The sequence below is a fragment of the Lissotriton helveticus genome, chromosome 6, assembly GCF_964261635.1.
Source record: "Lissotriton helveticus chromosome 6, aLisHel1.1, whole genome shotgun sequence".
Taxonomy (NCBI): domain Eukaryota; kingdom Metazoa; phylum Chordata; class Amphibia; order Caudata; family Salamandridae; genus Lissotriton; species Lissotriton helveticus.
Window position 1 is genome coordinate 1313878907 of NC_136067.1, and position 22125 is coordinate 1313901031.

A 22125-nucleotide genomic window follows, 5' to 3' on the forward strand; every position below is an offset into this window, starting at 1 on the left:
AGGTTTGTAAGACGCGAGATAAGTGTCCAAAGAGTTCCACATCGACTTGGATGAAGGTTTCCATGGAGAGTTCTTTAATGCAATGTTATCTGCCCCGCTGAGATGAGTGATCCAGTTTATCCAGCCTTTATAAGATGTCTTGCTCGTGTCCTTCAAGTTGCCAAGGACAATTTTTACCACAGATGTTAATAAAAGGTCTAGTAGAGCTTTATCAGAGACAGTTCCTAAATCCGCGTTCATGAAGGCCGTAGGTAGGTTAGAGAATTCTTGACCAAAGTACACTTAAACATATCAGTTAAGAAGGGGAAAATCTTACCCCCAAAAGGACCTCACTGATGAACACTAAAAAATAAGATGGGCTAAATCCCCCGTTTCTTGATTACAGTTCCAACATGTTGCATCCTTACGGAGACCTAAGGAAAATAATCTGGCAGGGGTCTAAAATGCTTTGTGTAATAGCCAGTATTTGGTTTGGGAGAAGACCGGGGAGATCTTATTGCGTGAGACAGAGCTCCACAGTGTGGGCCATATCTGTTCCTTTGGTGGAACTGAACATTAATGGACCCAGAAAGCGATAATCCTATTGTTGAGTGTAGAGGTCTTTGGACGGAGAAGTTTATAAATCTGGGAGACTTGGTGGCCCAGTTTGCTAATATTTGACACAAACAATTAGATTGATGGTTGGACTGTGGATAATTTGGTTTTTGAGAGGGCCGTTTTGATTTTCAAAAAGTTGTAGAATTCAATATCAGTTAGGCTATATCTGGATTGGAGGTCTGAGAACGTAACTGGATATAAGGCATTTTCCAATTGATATGAAAAAAGGATATTATTTTTATCCATGTGTCCAGGGTTAAACTTTTGCCTTTATACAATATTTTGCTATTAAACCAGAGTGAATCCATTTTAGAGCCTTTAATACTGTTCTCCAGTTTCTTATCTACCTAAGAAGTGCTATTTTTGTATTTTAAAAAATTTACTTAGAGCTATGTGGGTAAAGCCTATTCGTTGTAAGGAGTGCAAGAGGACTCAGGGTATGAACAATTGTTACTTACCTGTAAACAGGTGGTTCTCCAGTATTGGTGTCTTTCATAGATTCACATGCTTGAATATTCCCCGTCGTCGAAGTGGGAGTCCCACGGTACATAAAGATAGCAATAATGCTAATATATATATATGTAATAACATAATACATAATAAACTAGAGATAATACACACTGAAAAACCTGTACAATGGTTCCTCCATAGGAATGCATTATCAGAGAAAAAATCATTTGTAACATATCAGTGTCATTATGTTAGTCCAAACTGCAGCCAATCAGGCTCAAGCACCCTCTAGAACCTTCTCCTCAGAAGCTCAAGCCCTCAGATTTTCGTAGCACTAGTAATAATAGCGCATGAGGAGAAGAGAGCCTCTGTGGGGAGGATGGGTGGGTCACATGTGAATCTATGAAAGACACCAATACTGGAGAACCACCTGTTTACAGGTAAGTAACAATTGTTCTTCTCCAGTATTAGGGGTGTCTTTCATAGATTCACATGCTTGAATAGAATAGATAGCAGTAACCTCCTTAGAGCTGGGATTGCTAAACACATTCTCCAAAATTGAAGACAATAACATACAGCTTAAAAGCATACAGCAATCACAGAGAGAAATGGAGGAGGGAATAGAGGCTCACCTTATTTAAAAAGATGACGAAGCACTGCTTGCCCCACTGCGGGATCCGCCTCATTGATGGCCTCCAAACAGTAATGTCTGGTAAAGGTGTGCCTGCTGGACCATGTCGCTGCCCGGCAAATCTGGTGAAGAGGCACCCCAGCAAACAAAGCGGTGGATGACGCCATCGCTCTCGTCGAATGTGCCTTCACTGAACACTGCAAAGGCTTGCCAGCCTGCTGGTGACAAAAGGATATGGCTGCCGAGAGCCATCTTGCAACTGTTTGTTTTGTCACTGAATGCCCCTTCCGCATCCGTCCATATGCTACAAACATCTGATCGGATTTACGGAAAGGGATAGTCCTTGAAATGTAAAATTTTAGGCAACGTTTGATGTCTAAAGAATGTAAACGTTGTTCAGCCGGAGATTTTGGATCCGGGAAAAAAGTCTTTAAGAAGACAGGTTCGTTCAAATGGAAATCAGTAGGAACTTTCGGCAAAAAAGAAGGATTGGTACGAAGTGACACTCCATCGGGCTTAAATTGCAAGTAAGGAGGCTTAATCGTGAAAGCGTGCAGATCACTAACACGCCGAGAAGAAGTCAAGGCCAGAAGTAATGCAACCTTCCAGGTAAGATACTTGATGTCTGTTCTGTGAATCGGCTCAAAAGGAGGCTTCATAAGCTGTGACAATACCACGTTGAGGTGCCATGCAGGAGGAGGGCGCCTAACAGGAGGAAACTTCCTGAAGAGACCTTTAAAGAACTGTCGGATTATTCTGGATGAACAGAGAGACGTTGAACCATCGTGTGGAAAGCGCGAGATAGCTGCTAGAAAAACCCTCAAGGTGGCATGAGAGAGACCAGACTGAGCAAGGCTCAGAAAGAAAGGCAAAAGCTGCTCCGGAGTGGAATTGATTGGATGGACATTGGATGCAGCGCACCAATGTTATGTTATGTTATGTTAGTTGCATTTTAATGCGCACAGCTGCTCCAGCGAAGGAGCGTCCTGGCGCAGGGAAAGGTAAACACAACACAACACTAGGTCCGGTAACAAAAGCAAACAGTAAAAGCTAGAAACAATTAAAACAGGAAAGTTTTCAGGGCCCTACGGAAAGACATTAGGTCATTCGAAAGGCGGATTTCCAAGGGGAGCGCATTCCAGAGGGTTGCGGCTTTCACGCGGAAGGAGCGACCCCCCATCCGACTAAGTCTGAAGCGGGGGACGACCACCAAGGACTGTCCAAGGGATCGTAGTGAGCGGGTAGGAACATAGGGAGAGATCAGTGTATTCAGTATTCCGGGTGCCAACTCTCTCAGAATTTTAAAAACCAGGCAGAGAGCCTTGAATTGGATACGCCTGCATATCGGGAGCCAGTGCAAGGACCGCAGGGTGTTAGAGGTGGGGCAGGTTCGAGGCAGACCAACCACCGCCCTAGCCGCCGCGTTCTGGACTCGTTGTAAACGGAGAATCTCGGCTTGGTTCGCTCCTAAAAGGAGAGAACTGGCGTAATCCAACCGCGAGATGATCATTGCTTGAATGACCAGCTGTCTTGTAGGAGCATCGAAGAATCGCAGCAGGGGTCTTAGCCCGCGTAGTACTCCAAAACAGCAGGCCGCCACTCTCTTTGTATGAGTCACAAAGCTTAGCGTGTGGTCAAGCCATACTCCGAGATTCCTGAGTTCCAGGACAGGGGCCGGCGCTGATCCCAGCTCTGGAGGCCACCATTCGTCCCCCCAGTGGTCCGCTTCCCTTCCAACGATCATCACCTCTGTTTTTGACGCGTTCAGCTGGAGACAGTTGTTATTCATCCAGCTGGCCACCTCTCTCAGTCCACTTCGGAACCTGAGGGCATCCTGCTTGGCATCCCCGCTGATCGTAACCGCCAACTGAGTGTCGTCAGCATAGGAGACCATGGTAAGGCCCCATTGCCTGACGACCTCAGCCAGCGGCTGCACGTACAGATTAAAAAGCGTGGGACTCAGCGAGGAGCCCTGAGGGACCCCCAGGTCCAAAGGATGGTACTTGGACTGAAAAGGAGGGGTGGCAACGCAGAAGGAGCGATCACTGAGGAAGGAGCGGAACCACTGCAGAGCTGAACCACAAATGCCAATGTCCTGGAGGCGGTGTAGCAAGATGCGATGGGAGACAGTGTCAAAGGCAGCGCTCAGGTCTAGTAAAATAAGCGCTGCCGTTTGACCTGCATCGAGCACACTTCGCAAATGCTCAACCATTGCCAGAAGGGCCGTCTCGGTGCTGTGGCCAGCACGAAACCCATTCTGCGTGGGATCCAGGACATTCACAAGGGTCATATGCTCCGTGAGGGCCCGATTTACATGGGCCTCCATAACCTTGGCCGGCCAAGGGAGCAAAGATATAGGGCGGTAGTTTTCAGGTCTCGATGGATCCAAAGATGGTTTTTTTAGGATCGGGGAAACCACCGCTTGCTTCCATTTGGCAGGGACCAGGCCAGAGGTTAGGGAGAGGTTAATCAGGGAGCACACTGCTGTGCGGCCCTGAAAAGCAACGTCCCTGAAGAGAGCAGATCTTACCGGGTCTGCAGGCGATCCAGACTTGACTCGCAGGGCCCACTTTGCGAACTCCTCATTGGAGATGGTAGGAAGGGAGTGCAGCGATGGACAGCTGCTAGAGCCGCTCCAGGGAATCACAGGAGACAATGTGCTTGGAAACGCCAGATAGATCTTCCTGACTTTATCCAAAAAGAAGGTGGCTAGGGCTTCACAGTGGGCAGTGGAACTGTCCAACTGTGGGGGAACTCTCTTTGCCATTAAGTCTTTTATGGTCTTAAAGATGGTTTTAGTCGGGTTAAGGCTATTTCGAAATTCGGCTGCGTAAAACGCCGCCCGGGCCCTGCATATAGCTCGATGGTAAAGCTTAACTAAGGCCAGGTAGATGGATTTCTTGTCGGCATCGTACGACTTACGCCACACCCTTTCCGCCCGTCTGCAAGAGGACTTCATTGCACGCAGCGTGCTGTCATACCAAGGGCTAGCCTGCCGAGGACTGGATTTGCTGGAGATGATGGGTACCAGGGCGTCCAGCGCCCTGGTAATCCAGTCACAGAACCGGTCATAGCCCGAGGTGGCATTCAGCAGGGGACCTAATGGCTCAGCACCCAAAATGCGGTGAAGGTCCTCTAACCTAAGTTTGTTCCAGTGACGCCGGGGTATCCGCAAAGGAGGCGGTATAGTAGGATTAGCAGGGAGGGGAAGCCAAGCAGACACCAGATAGTGGTCAGACCATATCACAGGATCAACCGCCACAATCCGAACATCAGAGAGAGTGGTAAAAAACGGATCAAGGGTGTGGCCGGCCACGTGTGTAGGCTGAGAAATAAGCTGGGTCAACTGCAAAGACAATGACAAAAACGCTTCCATTTTAGCTTGTACGTTTTGATTGTTGATGGAGCTCTAGCAGACGCTAGAATGTCTCTGCATTCTTGGGGCATATCTAAATTTGCAAATTCGACGTATTCAGGTTCCATGCCGATAATTGAAGTGTGGCTGGGTCTGGATGACAAATTTGACCTTTGTCCATCGTTAGGAGGTCTGGACACGGATGCAGATGAATGGGTTTGCACTGGGATAACAGAAGCAGTTCTGAAAACCATGCCTGTCTGGGCCAACGAGGGGCGATCAGTATTAAGTGGCAGGGCTGCCTGCGCATCTTCCACAATGTCCTCGGCACCAACGGTATTGGTGGAAATGCATACGCAAACAGGCCGCTCCAATCCAGGAGAAAGGCATTTCCGCTGGACTCTGGGTGGGGATGCCAGCTTGCGAAGGTTCGGCACTTCCGATTTACTGGGGTTGCAAAAAGGTCTATCATGGGATGACCCCAACGGCGGAACACCAGGTCCAGAGTCGGCTGATGTATCTCCCACTCGTGAGTGGATGACGTGGACCTGCTCAGAGAATCCGCAAAGATGTTGGATACCCCCGGCAGATGGACCGCCGTTAAAGAAATTTGATGATGAAGAGCCCAATCCCAAATCCTTTGAGCCAGTCGAGACAGTAGCTGAGATCTTGTGCCGCCCTGTTTGTTCATGTAGTGCATGCTGGTGGTCTTGTCTGTCTGAACCAGCACCGACTCCCCCTGCACTACGGGCAAAAATGATCTGAGCGCTAGGAAGATCGCCATCAACTCCAGCCTGTTGATATGCCAGGTTCGTTGTGTTGCCGTCCATTTGCCTTTGATTGAAAGGTCCAGGAGATGAGCGCCCCAACCCTCCATGGACGCATCTGTGGTCAACGTCAGATCCGGAGACTGGGCCAGAAACGAAATTCATTCGTCCAGATTGGATGGTTGTTCCCACCAAAGCAAACTGTTCTTCATGCGGGACGTTACTCTCACCAGGTCGTTGAAAGACCCCGACACCTGGCGCCATTGCAGGTCTAATTCTTCCTGTATAGGACGAGTGCGTCACCTGCGATTTGGGATCAGTCCGATACCGGACGATGCCATCCCCAGAAATGACTTTAACGTCCGCACAAACTGACTGCTTTGACCGGATGAGAGAGACCAGACGGACTATCTTTTGATGACGTTCGAGGGAGATGAAGGCTTTTGACAGGTCCGTGTCCAGAATTGCTCCCAGGAAGTTTCTTCTTTGCAGCGGTGCAAAATGTGACTTCTCCATATTGATGGTTAACCCCAGTGACTCGAACGTCTGCTGACAGAGACATGTGTCGTGAGCCAGCTGTTGAGGGGATTGGGATTTCAGAATACAATCGTCCAGATATGGAAAGATCTGAACTCCCTGAAGCCGCAGATGAGCCATGACCGGGGCCAAAACCTTTGTGAAGACACGAGGTGCTGATCGTAGGCCAAAAGGTAGCACCTTGAACTGATAGTGCATGTGTCCCACTTTGTACCTCAAAAACTGGCGATGCCGATGGAGTATTGGCACATGAAAATAGGCGCCTTGCAGGTCTATCGTTGTTAGAAAATCTCCGCTGCAGAGAAGTCGCAAGACTTCCGATAGCGTCAGCATGCGGAAAGATTGTTGTTTTAGAAAGAAATTGAGAGCTCTCAAATCCAGGATGGGCCGCCACTCTCCCGTCTTCTTGAGAATGAGGAAAAACCGTGAGTAGAAACCTTTCCCTCGCTGAGATACAGGAACCACTTCGACTGCACCCTTTTCTACCAGAAGACGAACCTGATGTAGTTCCTTGAGATGGGGAGGTGGCGGGCCTGATGGTGGAGAATTTGGAGGAATCTCTGTGAACTCCAAGGCATGACCCCTGTGTACAATGTCTAATACCCATTGATCCGATGTTATCATGGACCACTGGGAATAAAACTGCGAGATTCGCCCTCCAACCCTCTGCGGAACTTGAAAGTCATTGACGCTTGTTGTTGGAGCCTCTATAGTTAGATTTTCCTCTATAGGGCCTTGACTGCTGCTGACGATTTGACTGTTGGTTGGAGTAACGCTGGTTTCCTTGATTGTACTGGCGGTACTTGGACTGTCCTCCACGAAAAGTGCTGGAAGAAGTGCCTCGTCCACGTGCACCACGAAAAGGCTGCTTTTTGAATTGCAAGGATCCAAGCGATTTTGCCGTATCAGTCTTTCTTTCTTAATCGATTCTAGTGCCTCATCGATGTGAGAGCCGAAGAGAGACTCACCGTCATACGGCATGTCGAGTATCTTCGACTGGACCTCCTGCCGAAACGATGTGGATTTTAGCCAACCCTGACGTCGGAGAGCCGCAGCACTGGCAAGGATACGAAAACCAGTACCCGCAACGTCCACAGCACAGTCGATCATCTCTTCTGAGGCCCTCCTGCCATCCTGAAGGATTTGGTGCGCTTCCGCTCTGGATGCCTCCGGAATCAACGAGACTAGCGCAGAAATGTCTGACCACATCTGTCGGTCGAAACGACCTAAAATGGCCAATGCATTTGCGGCACGGACTGACGTAGACGCCATGGATGAAAACTTCTTCCCAATCGCATCCAAACGTCGACCCTCTCTATCCGGTGGAGCAGTGATAGGAGTTGCAGGGTTACGTGCTCGCCGTTGCGCTGCTTGGGTCACCACTGAATCCGGCTTAGGATGCGAGAGCAAGCAAGCGGGCGAACCAGTCGGTGCCCTATATTTCTTCTCTAGCCGAGGGAGTTGAGCAGGTAAGGAGTTAGGAGCGTGCATGATTTTTATTCCCTCCTTCCACACAAACTCGATAATAGGTATGGTGTGGACCTGTTTATAAGGCTGGTTTTTAAAATCGTAGAGAAAGCAGTCTTCCTCTCGCTGTGCTCTTGGCAATTTGAAGCGCTCTGCCGCCTTATCCATCAATACATGGAAGCTAGCGATGTCAACCGGAGGTGAATCACCGGAGTCGCCCGGCTGAGGAGAGGGCGTTTGCATTCGATAGTCATCGAATTCTGCCATATCCGGGTCTTGGTCGTCGTCCGTATCCTGGGGAACTTCTCCTTCCTCCCTTTCTGGCTCTGTCTCATCCTCCACATCTTGTCGATAATCAGTGGGGATAGCTTGACGGGGCCCTTCTGGAAGAGCCATCTGCTCTGAAGGTTGCTGCTGATGCTGAGTAGGCTCTGTAGTCTCAGATGTAGCATGGCACGGCGTACCCTGAGGTGTTGGAGGAAATCTCCTATTGTAATCGTCCAGCATATGCTGGAGGTTGGAAAATAGAGATACTGGAAAGGTTGCCATAGGAACCTGTACATATTGTTCCTCTTGCTGGTTATCGTCCTCCTCCTCGCCGTCTTCAGAACTTGTGTCCTTAAACTTAATAATCAAGTCCGATGGACTATGGGCATCACCAAGGACATCGTCGTCCGCAATGGATTCCGTTTCATGGTCAGTAGCCATCATTGGTGAGGGTGGCTGGAGAGTAGGAGGTGGCAATTGGAGAGTACACTCCCTGAAACTGTCCATAGAAGGCTCTGTAAGGACAGGAGAATTTGAAGTGGGCAAAGGCACTAGGGGCATAGTGGCGAAAGACCTCGATCCTGATGCGGATGCTGCGTGTTCCTGCTGTGCTCCAGAATGTAAAGGCAAAACTGCCATCGACGTAGCCGTTGGCGTCGACGAGTTAATCGACTTAGATGTCTTCCCTGGAGCGATCGTCGACGATGATGATGTAGACACAGCTGTCAGAGACGGTGTCTTTTTAAAAGTAGTCGTCGACGACGAGTGTTTTGCCACAGCCGTCGACGGTGCCGTCGTCGACGGGATCTTCGTCGACGAGTCCTTGAATGTTATCTTCTCGTCGACGGAGCTTTTTGATGTCGACGGGACCTTCGTCGACGTGCAACTCGTCGTCGAGACCTTCAGCGTCGACGATGATTTCTTCGTCGACGGCAGCTTCTTCGCCGACGAGGTAATCGGGATCGTCGACGAGACTGTGGAGATTGAAGCTCTCGTCGACGTGCAAGACGTCGACGAAACAATCGTCGACGACGAAGAAGCAGACATCGTCGTCACTGTAATCGTCGACGAAGCCACCGCAGCCAATTTCGTCGTTGGAATGGTCGTCGACGAGCCCGTCAACGACCGCGGTGTCAGAAGTGTAACAACACTTATAGAGGGTGGAAATGACGCCTGAGAGCCAGGTCTCGTGGGCGTAGACACAGAAGTCACAGGAGCAGTAGGTTTTACCTGGGCTACTGTTAAGGCCATCTTTTTCTTCTTCAGAAAAGGAGAAGGTAACTCCTGAACACTGCCACGCTTGGAAGCAACAGTTGAAAAACCTGACTGGAAACTCTCTGCGTCTGATAAAACTTCCTCTTTGTCCCGAAGGCGCTTCAACCACAGAAGAAGACGACCTTCCCTGTCTCTGAGAGTTTTTGCTGGAAAAGTTCTACAGAACTTGCAGTCAGCCACCTTGTGTTCTGGATATAAACCGTAAATACACTTTTGGTGGGGGTCCTTCTCAAACAAACGCAGTTTCCCACAGGAAGAGCAAGGCCTAAACAAAGACTTCTTACTTGACATCTTTGAGAAAACAACTGAAGTAGTAGAAGTTAGAAGAAAACTGAGCAGAGCTCAGGGAGACTCCCTTCACACGACGTGCGGAAGAAAATCTGAGGGCGTGAGCTTCTGAGGAGAAGGTTCTAGAGGGTGCTTGAGCCTGATTGGCTGCAGTTTGGACTAACATAATGACACTGATATGTTACAAATGATTTTTTCTCTGATAATGCATTCCTATAGAGGAACCACTGTACAGGTTTTTCAGTGTGTATTATCTCTAGTTTATTATGTATTATGTTATTACATATATATATATTAGCATTATTGCTATCTTTATGTACTGTGGGACTCCCACTTCGACGACGGGGAATATTCAAGCATGTGAATCTATGAAAGACACCCCTAATACTGAGAATGAGGGTAGTCCTCTTCACCTCTAGCCAGACAAGGGTGTAGCTGGCAGGTGGAGAGATCCAATATGAACCATGTTTCGCGAGGAAAGCTAACTGGTATAGTCTGAAATCAGCTAAATTTACACCGCCTAAAGTTTTATCCAGTCTTAATTTTTTTATACAAATCCGTGCTTTTTTCTCGCGCCAAAGGAATTTAGTGATGAGGGCATCTAATTTGTGATGGAAATCATCTGTAAGGAGGCGCAAGAGCATACTGATTAGGTAGTTAACCATGGGGGTGATCATCATTTTAATGGTTTCGATTCCGCCCCACCTTGTGATAAATTTCGGTGACCATTAGTCCAAAAGCTTCTTTATTTTTTCTAACATTATTTTCTCATTTTGGTGGAGAGTATCCATTAAGTTACCACCAAATTCGATACCCAAATATTTTATATAGCCTATTTGCCATGTTAGCCCTGATTTACCCGAGATATCCCTTGTGCAGTGTACATTTAATGGTTTGAGTTCAGATTTCTCTCTGTTAAGTTGATAACGTGAGTAGCCAGAATATTCTGTGATTGTGTCCATCAAAGCTGCAATCGATGTCTCTGGTTGCTCAGTTATTAATAATTTGTCATCTGCATTGGCGGCTAATTTTATTTGGACGCCATTGATGTCCACCCCTTTAATGTTCGAATTTAGTTTGATGTCCTGGATGAGGGGTTCCAATGCCAGTAAGAATAAGGATGGAGATAGTGGGCAACCCTGTCTAATACCCTGTTGCAGTGGAAAGGGTTCAGAGAGTGAGCCATTAACAATAATACGAGCTAATGGTTTTCCGTGAAGGGCCATTACCATACAAATATAATCCTCACCTAAGTTGAATGAATGCATACATCATTCCAAAAATGCCCAGGAGGCCCTATCAAAGGCCTTCTCAGCATCTAATGTGATAGCTACGGAAGGTTTCGGTTTGATAGCAGCATTTTCTAGAACGTGACAACAGACGGGTGTTATCGTTGGACATACGGGTTCGTAAAAAAATACTACTTATTCGTTTTGGAAAAACAGAGTTGAGTCTAACAGCTAGGATCTTAGCATAGATTTTGCAGTCTACATTGATAAGGGATATAGGTCTATAGTTTTTCAGTGAGAGGTGATCCTTCCCCTCCTTCGGGATTACTATTATGTTCGCTGGTGCCATTGGTTTTGACGCAATCCCTTTAGATGCGATGTGGTTAAAAATTTGTTTCATGGTTAGTTTTAGCTGGTCTAGGAAAGCCTTGTAAAACGAGGCTGTAAAACCATCCGGCACAGCGGCTTTTTTGTCTTTTAATGTTTTAACTGCCTTTACAAATTCCGTGCAATTAATTTCCTGTCCTAACCTAACTGTGTCTTCCCTAGTTTGTTGTGGCAAATTGAGTCTGTTGAGTTATTTGGTGCTTTCCTCTAAGTTGAGGGTCTGGTCATTTTTGTGGATAAAAAGCTTTAAAGGTCTTAAGGATGTCTTTGTGTTTTGTATGGGTTGGGTTGTTAGAGTCTTTAATGGATGTGACGTTCTGGTTCAGTTTGTGTTTGAGATAAGAGGAGAGTAGTTTCCCTGCATTATTTGGTTCACATAGGTTAAGGGCTTTATATTTGTTAACCCATATCCCAGCCCTCTCACTTAAAATGTTATAATATTCATATTTCTTTTTTGTCAATAGTGCGAGGGTCTTATTATCATATAAAGACGTAGCATGAGACACTTCAAAGTTTTTGATCTCTTGTTCAAGCGGAGTTCGTCTCAGATTCGTATTCTTATTGATTTTTGTCTTTAATTTCAATTATTGTACCCCTGATGGTAGCTTTCAGCGCATCCCAGAGTGTGTTAGTGCTGGTCTCAGGATTGTCGTTGTGTTCAAGATAGTCTAAGCTAGCTTCCTCAATCTTCTTTTTATCTACAGGGTCTTAAAGTAGTTTGTTGTTAAAGCGCCATCTCTTAGGTACAGAATCATTGTAACACCCTGCAAATTTTATACTAATACACGAGTGGTCAGACACTAGCCTTGGGGCAATGTCTGAATTCTCGATTATGCATGTGTGAGAGCCGGAGATGAGAATATAGTCTATCCTGGTGTAGGAGTTGTGAGGGGTGGAGTAGAAGGTGTAATCTCTAGTGTCTGGATGTTGGAGGCGCCAAGCGTCCTTAAGGTTAAATTTGGAGCAGATTTTTTGGAGTATAGCATGTGAGTTAGTAGGGCGTTAAATGGCAGGTCGATTGCTTATCCGTTATAGGGTCTAATGGGATGTTAAAATCCCCTGCTACCACCGTGGGGTCATTTTGGGGGAAACCTTCCAGAGTGTTAGATACTTCATACCAGAAATTCAGATCATCAGCGTTGGGGACATATATATTTACTACATGAATTGGACCTCCCCCTTTCTCAGATGTGTAACCAAAAGTCTGCCCTCGTTATCGTGAGACTGGGATTCCAGCGAGATGTTGGATCTTTTTTATATCAGTGTTCTTACTCCCCTTTTTTTTATCAGCAGGGGAGCAGGCCATTTGTGAAATACTTCTAATTAGTTTGGCGTCATCCAAAGACAGCTTTGTCTCTTGCAATAAGATAACATCACCTTTAGTTTTAGCTAGATAGTCCAGAATTTTTCGGCTTTTAATTGGGTGGTTGAGGCCTTTGACATTTAGGCACACTATATTAAGGTCTGTTGCCAGGATAAGTGGGTTGTTAGGGACCATCAGATAATCGGTTATGTAGCGGGTACTGCGAGTATGAGCTCAAATGGGCTCACCAATCACCAAAGGTTTCATGGTGCTGAGAGTAGGCGATGTCAATGCTATGAAGATTTATCAAAAGGTCATTAGCACATCAACAGCGGTAGGTTGTCAAAATCGCCATGTTTTCAGGTGTTCCCTTAAAAGCCTGAACTCAGTTTCATGAGGGTGATGAGATAATCCAGGAGTGAGTTCCAATGTGTAGGTGCCTGAAGAGAGAAACTAAGGGCACTCATACGTTTCTTCAAATATCTAAGTATAGTTAGACAGTTTAAGGGTGATATCGTTAGGATGCTTGGCACAGGATATTTCTAAATCCTCCTAGCCACAAAACGTGTCCCATTCTATTTAAGACTTTAAAAGTTAGGCAGCAGGTCTTGAATTGTATCCTGTTTCACTGGTAACCAATACATTTGTTTCAGCAGTGGGGTAGCAAAGAGCTCGTAGGGAAGTTGTAAATAAGGTGAGCAACCTCATTTTGCACCACTTACAGATCTGTGGTCAGCATTACTAGGGAGGACTTAGTAGATGGACTTTGCATAATCTAATCTTGATATAATGTAAACTGTGATTACGATTTTTAAAGCTAACATAAGAAGAAAGGGGAATAACTTCTGAATCATTTTCAATAGATATATGCATTTGCACACCAGTGATCCACTCTGAGATTTGATGGAAAGACAATTGTCAACAATAATTCCAAGACTATTGTAGATGCACTCTTTGCAAATGAAGCACCCATCTCAAGCAGCCAATAAATGTGCTTCTATAGGTTCACTCTATTTTTCAGTATTACTATCTTCATTAGCATTTCATTTTAGATAAAGTGCACATTGTAGCATTCATGCGTAGTGGCAATTATGCCATCTAGATGTAGTAGTATTTGGAAATCGTCTCCATTGTTATATAACTTGCAGCCTCTTGCTGCTAACTCTTTTATCAACGTTATGTTAATAAAGCTTCTAGAGCGCAACTGTTACCCTAGGGTGTCCTGGCGCTGAGCACTGCCTAAATGGTTGCCAAAATGACATAACTATTCAGAGAAAAGTCAGGTTTTCAGCCCCTTCCTGAAGGAAAGGAGCTCGGTTTGAGTTTCAATGGCCTAGCATAGCCAATAAATAGGTGTGGAGATTAGGGAGTTCCAGAGCTTGCAAGTGTAGCAGTAGCTACAAAGGGTAATATTTGAACTGCTTGGAAGCCATCTTCCCAAAGAAATTTCACCCAATTCAATGTGGATCTATGAAGCCATGCATCCTTCAGATGGTCGGCCAAGATATCATGGTAGACGGTCTACGTTGGCAGACAAACGCAGTAATAACAATGCCAAAATTAGTCCCTTGTCGACATCCAGCCTTAGATAACTCACTGCTGATAACACAGATTTTATTCCATGTAGTGGGAAAAATACCACCTGTAAAAGATCAAGATAACCAAAGTTCTGAAGAAGGGGTACAGATCTCCTGGGTAACGTGTGCTTCAAAAACTTTTGACAAGAAAGAAAACAAAGATATTGGGAGATATTTTTTTTTTAAACAGTTGAAACATCATCCTTTTCTTTTTTTAACAGTGAAATGACAATGGCATTTTTAAATGATTTTGGAATTGTACCCTGTGCCAGTTATTTATTTATTAAGGATAATAGGAGGCCTTATTTGCCGTTGCAATTTTTTTTCCAAGGTTACCAGAGGAAAAGGATGAAAGGGTGAGGCTGATTCAACTTTTGTCATCAGCTCTTGTTGGCGACCATCAACTATGGGGTCCTGGGAAGACATGGCTTGGCAGTTCGGGCTGGACTGTTCCCATGAGGCACAGGGTCAGACTGATTTGCATATAGCCATGTCTGAACTGGGGTGGCAGAGTGGGCTAAAGAACGGTGATGGATTAAACCCAGATCTTTTGACTGGATGTGAGTGTTTGATTGATTCAGATGCTCCGTCCACCACCACCCCCTTTTGTACCACACTTGGTGTTGACATGAGTTGTTAAAGCATCTGTGGGGAGGTCACAAGCCTAGCTCTCGAAGATGGACTGGAGGATTTCTTACTCATGTGATAAGTAAAGCACGCTTTACAAATGCCTGTAGTGTTGGTTTTGACCCCTCCAATGAGATTAGAATGAATATGCCTTGTTGAAAATAAGTGCCCCATAGAGCTACAACAGAGAGTCAGTGTTGGGGGATTGGGTGCCGCTATGATTTTTTACATTAAAGAGGGATATGGTGTTGTTTGCATGTGCCATCACCATTCTCAAACGTATTACTAGTAAGGTCTTTAACACACGACAATTGTATTTTTCAAAAGGGATGGATTAGTCCAATGCTGTGTTTTAGAGTGGGCTCTTACTAGGACTCACCGGTTACTCATGGTTCACATTGGCACCGTATTAGGCACAATTCTGGCTTCTCCACAAAATGGTATGCAGCACTGAGCTGCCTACAATGCTGTCTTCCACTGTCACAATACGTACCACCTGATATATTCTTCAAATTGATTACGTGTGTGTGTGTGTGTGTGTGTCGGGATGGGTGTGTGTGGGGGGAGGTAAGGTGAGTGTGTGGGGGGAGTTTGTGTTAAAAAGAAGACAGGAAGGTCATACCGATCTCAAAAAAATATTTTTCTGGTGACTTTAGAGGTAAGAGACAACAAACATGTTTGACATAACAGCATGTCACTCCACCGATATCTTATCACTTTTTGGCAGAAGGCCCTCTCCTTTTGACTGTAAGCCTTAAAATGTCACATATTCATTTTAGATGTGTGCCAAACACAATTCTACCTACACTCAGTCACACACCTTTATTAGAAATCCTAGTTCATTTTTTTTTTTTACTCAGTCTTAAAGGTAAAGTCACTGGCTGACCCAAATAGTGGGAAATTAACATGTGGTCCGTACGTGATCAATACAAATAAAACAGACTACATCAATCCCCTTCTAAAATAACGTCATTGGTTTTCCTTAGAAGCTAGAATTAACTTTAAACAGGTCTGTATCTCACATAAAGCACTTTACACAGGTGCAACAACCTACCTATAAGAGAAAGGCAAACACTACCTACTCTTACATGTACCCAGAAATTAATACAAAAGGCCTCTTAAATCAACCTTATGCTAACTCAAGGATTGTGTAACTAACGACTCCAAGACATCTGAATCACTAACTTACAATACTTTCTGGAAATACATATCAAAATCTATCTCAAAGATTAACATCTCTTTGCTCTCTGCAGAGGAGCTGCTTTAACTTTTCTTGCTATGTAAAGCCAATAATACTTGTGAAGCACTCTGCTTCCATGAGCTACTTCAGCGCTTTATAAAGTTAACAGATTAAACTTAAGCAGAAGGGTCTTACAGCTGGATGAACTTGGGCCCCCCTTATATCATACACCTACATTTCATTCAGCTTTGTTGCATGAGGTATCCAAGTTAGCAGTAACATAAATTCAATTGAATTCACTAGCAAATTGTGTAAGAAAATGTATCTTTGAGAAAGAAACAGCAAACTTCAAATTGGTGTGATGTATCTGGGAACTATATATTATAAATCAGGTCTTGAAACAGAGAAATAATAACGGCTGGTAAACTAAACAGCCTCACTAATTACAACTAGAGACATTGAAATAATCCAGTATCAAAATGTACAGGTAGAAGGTTCATGAGCTTACCTCCATTCGGTCCAGGATCCGGTGGTCCAAGGCTGACACCTCCCCAGGAGCTTCCAGTCCATCCTCGTTCTCTCTTTACCCTTGCCTTTCTTTTCTTGTCCCATTCGTCTCTCTGGCGGATGATTTCTGCCTGCATCTCCTCCAACTGTGCTTTATCTCGCTGTCCAATGGTTTGAATCGTGCCACTTTTTACAATTGGGGCATTGAGGCCAGGCCATAGAAAGCCAGAACGTCCTAAAATATATCAAATACTTAAGATGCATTTCCAGAAAAACTTAATCAAAATGATCAATAGGCAGGCTATGTTAAGTAATATTAACAATACATCTGTAGCATCTTCTACTAGGAGAGGAGCCCCTACTTGAGTTGGACACCCTTTGGGATAATTCTGTTTCTCAGTAGTGAGTTTTGTTTCAGTGTCTCTGGTTGTGGATGGTAGGCGAGAGTTCATAAATGTTTCCTTTAATAACAGTTTGTGCAAGTGAACACAAAAATAAATACGTTTGATCAAGATAAATATTTTGTAGTTTTCTGTGTTTATGGTTTGGTGAGCTGTAGAAGTTGTACGTATTTTTGGATTCCGTTTGTTGGTCGGATATACATTGTTAGGCCATTGAAGAGCATTTTCTCAGCAAACACCGATATCTAGGAAGTTTGGTATGATGCAATGTTGTACTCCTGAGAGCGCGATATGTTTACGCAGATTTCTATTCTGGTTCCAAAATGTGGCTTGGTCTGATGTTCCACAGCCCTGCTCCGGGTTAACATTATTTGGCCAAATACATGGTTTTGGTGCTGAGCTGCATGCATGAGGGTGGAAAGGTTCTTCCTAGTGTGTTCTGTTTGGGTAAGGCAAAGGTGGTAGTTGAATGAAAGGAGGAGGTTGATGAATGTCCGATGATAGCTTGTACTGGGATATAGACGCGGGCAGAGTGAGCATGTTAAGGACAGTCTACAGCAGTGAGTGGGTGGGTGTGTAGTGTGTCTTGGAGATGAGTGAATCCTAGTCAAACTATTCTCTTAGCCAAAGCTGTGTTATATGAAAGCAGGGTGTTATATTAAGGGGGGTCCATTGATGGATTAGTTGTCCTATAGGAGATAAGCAAGATAGGGAGTCAATATAGAACAGTGCAGGCTTCAGAAACAACAGTCAGTAATTCATAAAATAATCTTTTAATTCCATTAGCTATGCGAGCACAGGCAGATATCATGAGTGTGCTATTTTGAGCTGAGGTGATATGCCATTGTAATGTATCCGTGAGATTGGTCTTAATGTATTATGGTGAGTACTTGAGTTTTACGTGGTCAAGGATGGCGTTGTAGAATCCCTGTGGTAATCGACTGCATATAAGCATGTTTGTGTGGCATTTCATAGTGGCTAGAGTCTGATGGGAGAAGTGTTGTGGGTTGCACTCTGGAAATCAGGAACAAGGTGTGACAGCACAATATTGTATATGAAAACAGATTTGAGTCTTAAATATGCAGGATTCTGGGGTATCATAGTTGAGGCTGAAAACTGCTCTATCCAGAGCAGCCATCTGCACCATACAAAATCCTGTCAACATGTATTTGTAACAGATTGAGATAAGAATCTACATAGGGAATGTTCCAGACATTTCAATGGTATTGAAGGCCCTATGTCCTTCCTAGATGTATCAGTACGTGTCAAAACCCCATTTAGAAGCCCACTGCACAAGAAGAGGCAACTGGGTCTCAACTGTGGAGGCTTAGGTCCTTTGCTTCTGATGTCCTGCGGTCCGTCTTTCCAAGACTCTGCAAGCTGGGCTAATTACAAACCCTTCTGAACTGGACTCTCAGTGGTAGTAATGACGAGCATTCACCAGCTTCTAAGGGAGGTAGTTTGGGTGCACTCAAGCCCAACACTCAAATAAATCAAAAAATAATGTCCAGCCAAATGCTGACCTTTATAGAAAGAAAAACACTTTAATACACATTAGAACATTATTCTACACAGTACCAAACAGGATGCAACCTAGCATCTCAGATCTATACAGGAAGTGCTGCACCTACCCTGATCCAGGTTCTCCCCTCAGAACCCTGTGTCCCCTTTGCTATGGTGTACAAGGTAGAAACATGATTAAAGCTAAAGTGCAGTTGCGATCACTCAGAAATAGGTGCATTCAGTACTTCCCACTTATCAGTGGAATAGTTCCAACGGATCAGCTCCAATGCCAGGTCTCAGATGCACTCACAACCACTCACAGGAGAGGATGCACACTAGTCAGAAGCTCTTCTGGGGTTCCAGCTTCATTGACTGGGTTTGCACACAATAGTGCACCCAGAAGCACAGGCCGCAATTCTGCCTTGACACCGGCATGGAGAGACCAATGGAGAGTGTTCCTTAGGTTGGGGGTCTTGGTGACGGGCCCATGCTGGAGCCACAGAACCTTGTTGGTTCCCCGACTGACCCAGATGGCAGCAAGCAGGTGCAACCTCTTCTGGCTGGTTACAAATTAGGCAGATGTGTCTCTGCAGTGGCTGAGTACAACTGGTAGTTGCAGTTTTGCATTGTCCAGTTACTCCCGGTAGTTGTGGCCATGCATAGGCCATATCACCACCCTGGGCAGTAGCAGTCACCACACACAGAAGTACCATCAGGTTTTGGCAGAAGCAGCCACTCAAAGGCAGATCACAACTCAAGAAGGCATGGCCGCGCACAGGCTGAACCTTCAGTGAGCAACTGTGACCACACACACACACCTCAAATCCGGCATGCAATCACAGCTCCAATCGGGTTTCAGCAATTGTGGTCACCGGTTCACAGCTCCTGCCAAGAACCGGTGCAGATAAGACTATGGGGATCGCGAAACTGCATACCAGCTGATTGCTCTCCTCATTTATCTCTTACAGGTGCCCTGGACAACTGAGACACAAAATACAATTTTCTCCTCTTAGACAGACATATCTCCCGCAGGGATGGAAGGCTCCTGCTCCCTCTCTATTTTTCAGCATGGAGACTTCCAGGTGCTTCAAAATAGGTACACAACTCTTCCAGGAAGAAATCCAGACTCGGGTAATGTCACCGCCCCTCAGAGAGACTGGCTTTCAGGCAGGCTCCAGCCTTGGCTGCACAGCAGTCCTCAGAGTACTTTGTGGAGCAGCCCCTTCCATGGCTATACAGGACTTGGAACTGGAACAACAAGTGGGGAAGTGTGGTTCCACTTAATAAAACCAAAATCAGATAACCAAAGTGTATCCATAATCTGCAACTGTAGAAACAGTTTGAAGTGGTTCTCCTTTCAAGTGTCCTCTTTACAGACTACCCTCCAGATATAGGCTTTGTGTACTAAGATGGACAAGTTACTTACCTTCTGTAACATCTTCTCTGGTGGAGACATAATCTAGCTGCAGATTCCTTACTTTAGAAGAAATATCCCAGGCAAAATATCCCAGACTTTTGTGCAAGCAATAACCTTGCACATTGGTATGTGGTGTTGGTTGGCTCCGCGATACGTCATCTGCATCGTCCGTGCCGGATGTGACGTCCACATGACCTATATAAGTGCCACCTCGGCTCGCTGAGGTCAGTTACTTTTCACAACTTTCCACGTATGAAGCGTAAAGCCATGAAGTGTATTGACAGTGCTGTATTTAGAACAACTAGGGCCCTGAAAGGGATCAGTCCTGACTCTAAAAACCTTTCCGCAGCGTGAAGAGGATGGGTGGGGCGGTTAGGATTCTGGGATAGATCATGTCTCTACCAGATAAGGCGCTACCGAAGGTAAGTATCTTGTCCATCTGATAGAGACATCTAGCCGCAAATTCTTTACCTTAGAGTAGATCCACAAGCAATAGCACCCCCAAGGGAGGGACTGCGGACAAGTTTAGACCAGGAAGTCCTGCAGGACAGAGTGGCCAAAAAGCCTGTCCCTGCGCACTTGACTGTCCAGGCATTTGCGCTTAGTGAACGTGCACAGTGATATCCATGTTGCTGCCTGACAATGTCAAGGACTGGAACACCACTTTGCAACGCTGTAGTCATGGCCTTAGCTCGGGTGGAATGAGCTCCCAAGCCTTCAGAAGGCTGTTTCTTGGCCACAGCATAGCAAATTTTGATGCAGAGGATGACTCATCGTAACACCGTCCTCTTCTGCGCTGCACAACCTTTCTTTGATCCAACGCACCTCACAAGCAGTTGGTCATCCACCCAGAACTCTTTAGTGCTGTCAAGGTAGAACAACAACACTTTTTTTGAGTCCAGACGGTGAAGTCACCCCTCCTCTTTAGATAGGTGCGGAAGAGCAGAGAAAGTGGGTATGGTGACTGCTTGCCCCACATGGAATGATATTGCCACCTTCGGTAAGAAAGAGGCCATAGTGCGAAGCACCAAGTTATCAGGGAAGATGGTCAGGTAAGGAGGTCTGGATGACAGAGACTGCAGTTCGCTCCCCCTCCAGGCAGAAGTTATTGACACAAAAAAGGCTGTTTTGATGGAAAGCAGGAGGAAGTTGCAGTTGTGCAGAGGACACTCCAACGGAGCGAACATTAGGTAGTCGAGAACCAAATTAAAGTGCCACTGAGGCGTGATGAATGGGGCAGGTGGGAACATATGTGCAAGCCCCTTAAGAAATCTGTTTACAATAGAGGATTAAGATAAAGAGGGTTGATCTGGCAGCCTCAAAAGATCAGACAAGGCTGAAAAGTACCTTTTATTAGTGCCCAGAGCAGAGACCTGCTGGCAAGGGTCAAAATAAAGAGAAGGAGTTGAGAGAGGGACGCAGAAAGAGGATCAATAGACCTTTTTTGGACAACATTTCGCAAATTACTGCTACCGGTAGGCATACTCAGTCTTGGTAGAGGGACGCCTGGCTGCCAAAATCCTATCACAGTCTTGTGAAGGAAGGTTGAATGTTGTCAACTGCCACCACTACATCTTCACGCAAAAAGGCATAGAGTTGACAGGTTTGGGTGGAGGACCTTCCTCTGCTGCTGCATCAGAATATCTTCCTGAAGGGGTAGCCTGATCGGAGGATCAGTGGAATCTCGGGAAGCGCAAAATACCAGACTCTCTGGAGCCACAAGAATGACTTGGGCCCAGTCGCTCCTAATCTTCTTGAGCACTGGCAGAAAGGCATACAGGAGGCCTGAGCTCCCCTTGGGATGAAAAGCATCGCCAAGCAAGTGCAGCCCTGGAAACTCCAGCATGAGAAAATGCTGACATTGCGTTTTCTCTGCAGTGACTGAACACATCTAACCAAGACTCTCCCCACTTCTGAAAGAGACCTTGTGCCACCTCCGGATGGAGATGCCATTCATTATATGCTAGGCATCGACGGCTGAGTTTGTCTGCCCTGGCGTTCAGGGACCCTGCCAGGAATTGAACCACCAGGGATATGCATTGCTGTTCCAGCCATGTCCAGAGATGCAGGGCCCCTTGAGAAAGGGCCCATGACCCCATCACATCCTGTTTGATTCAGTACCACACGGCGGAGGTGTTCACCATGAACACCTGAAAAAGCTTTCCCTTGATGGAAGGGAGAAAAGCTTTCAATGTTAAGCAAATCGCTCGGAGCTCCAGCAAATTGATATGAAGTCCAGATTCTGCCAGAGACCAGAGTTCTCTGATCTTCACTCTCCCAACAAGAAGGCCCATGAGTGACACATTTGTCACTATGGTGTGATCTGGATAAGGAAGGGAGAGGGGTCTGCCTCTGACCTA

General features: G+C 45.7%; 1 protein-coding gene across 1 annotated transcript in view; it reads right to left on the bottom strand.

The window, feature by feature from the left end:
- The window catches only part of MRPS5 (mitochondrial ribosomal protein S5), a 572686-nt gene that overhangs the window by 341478 nt on the left and 209083 nt on the right, over window positions 1–22125 (bottom strand). Inside the window, exon 4 of the mRNA XM_078649050.1 lies at window positions 16446–16679. Within this exon, the coding sequence (XP_078505176.1) occupies window positions 16446–16679 (234 nt within the window). The remainder of the gene's footprint in view (window positions 1–16445; window positions 16680–22125) is intronic.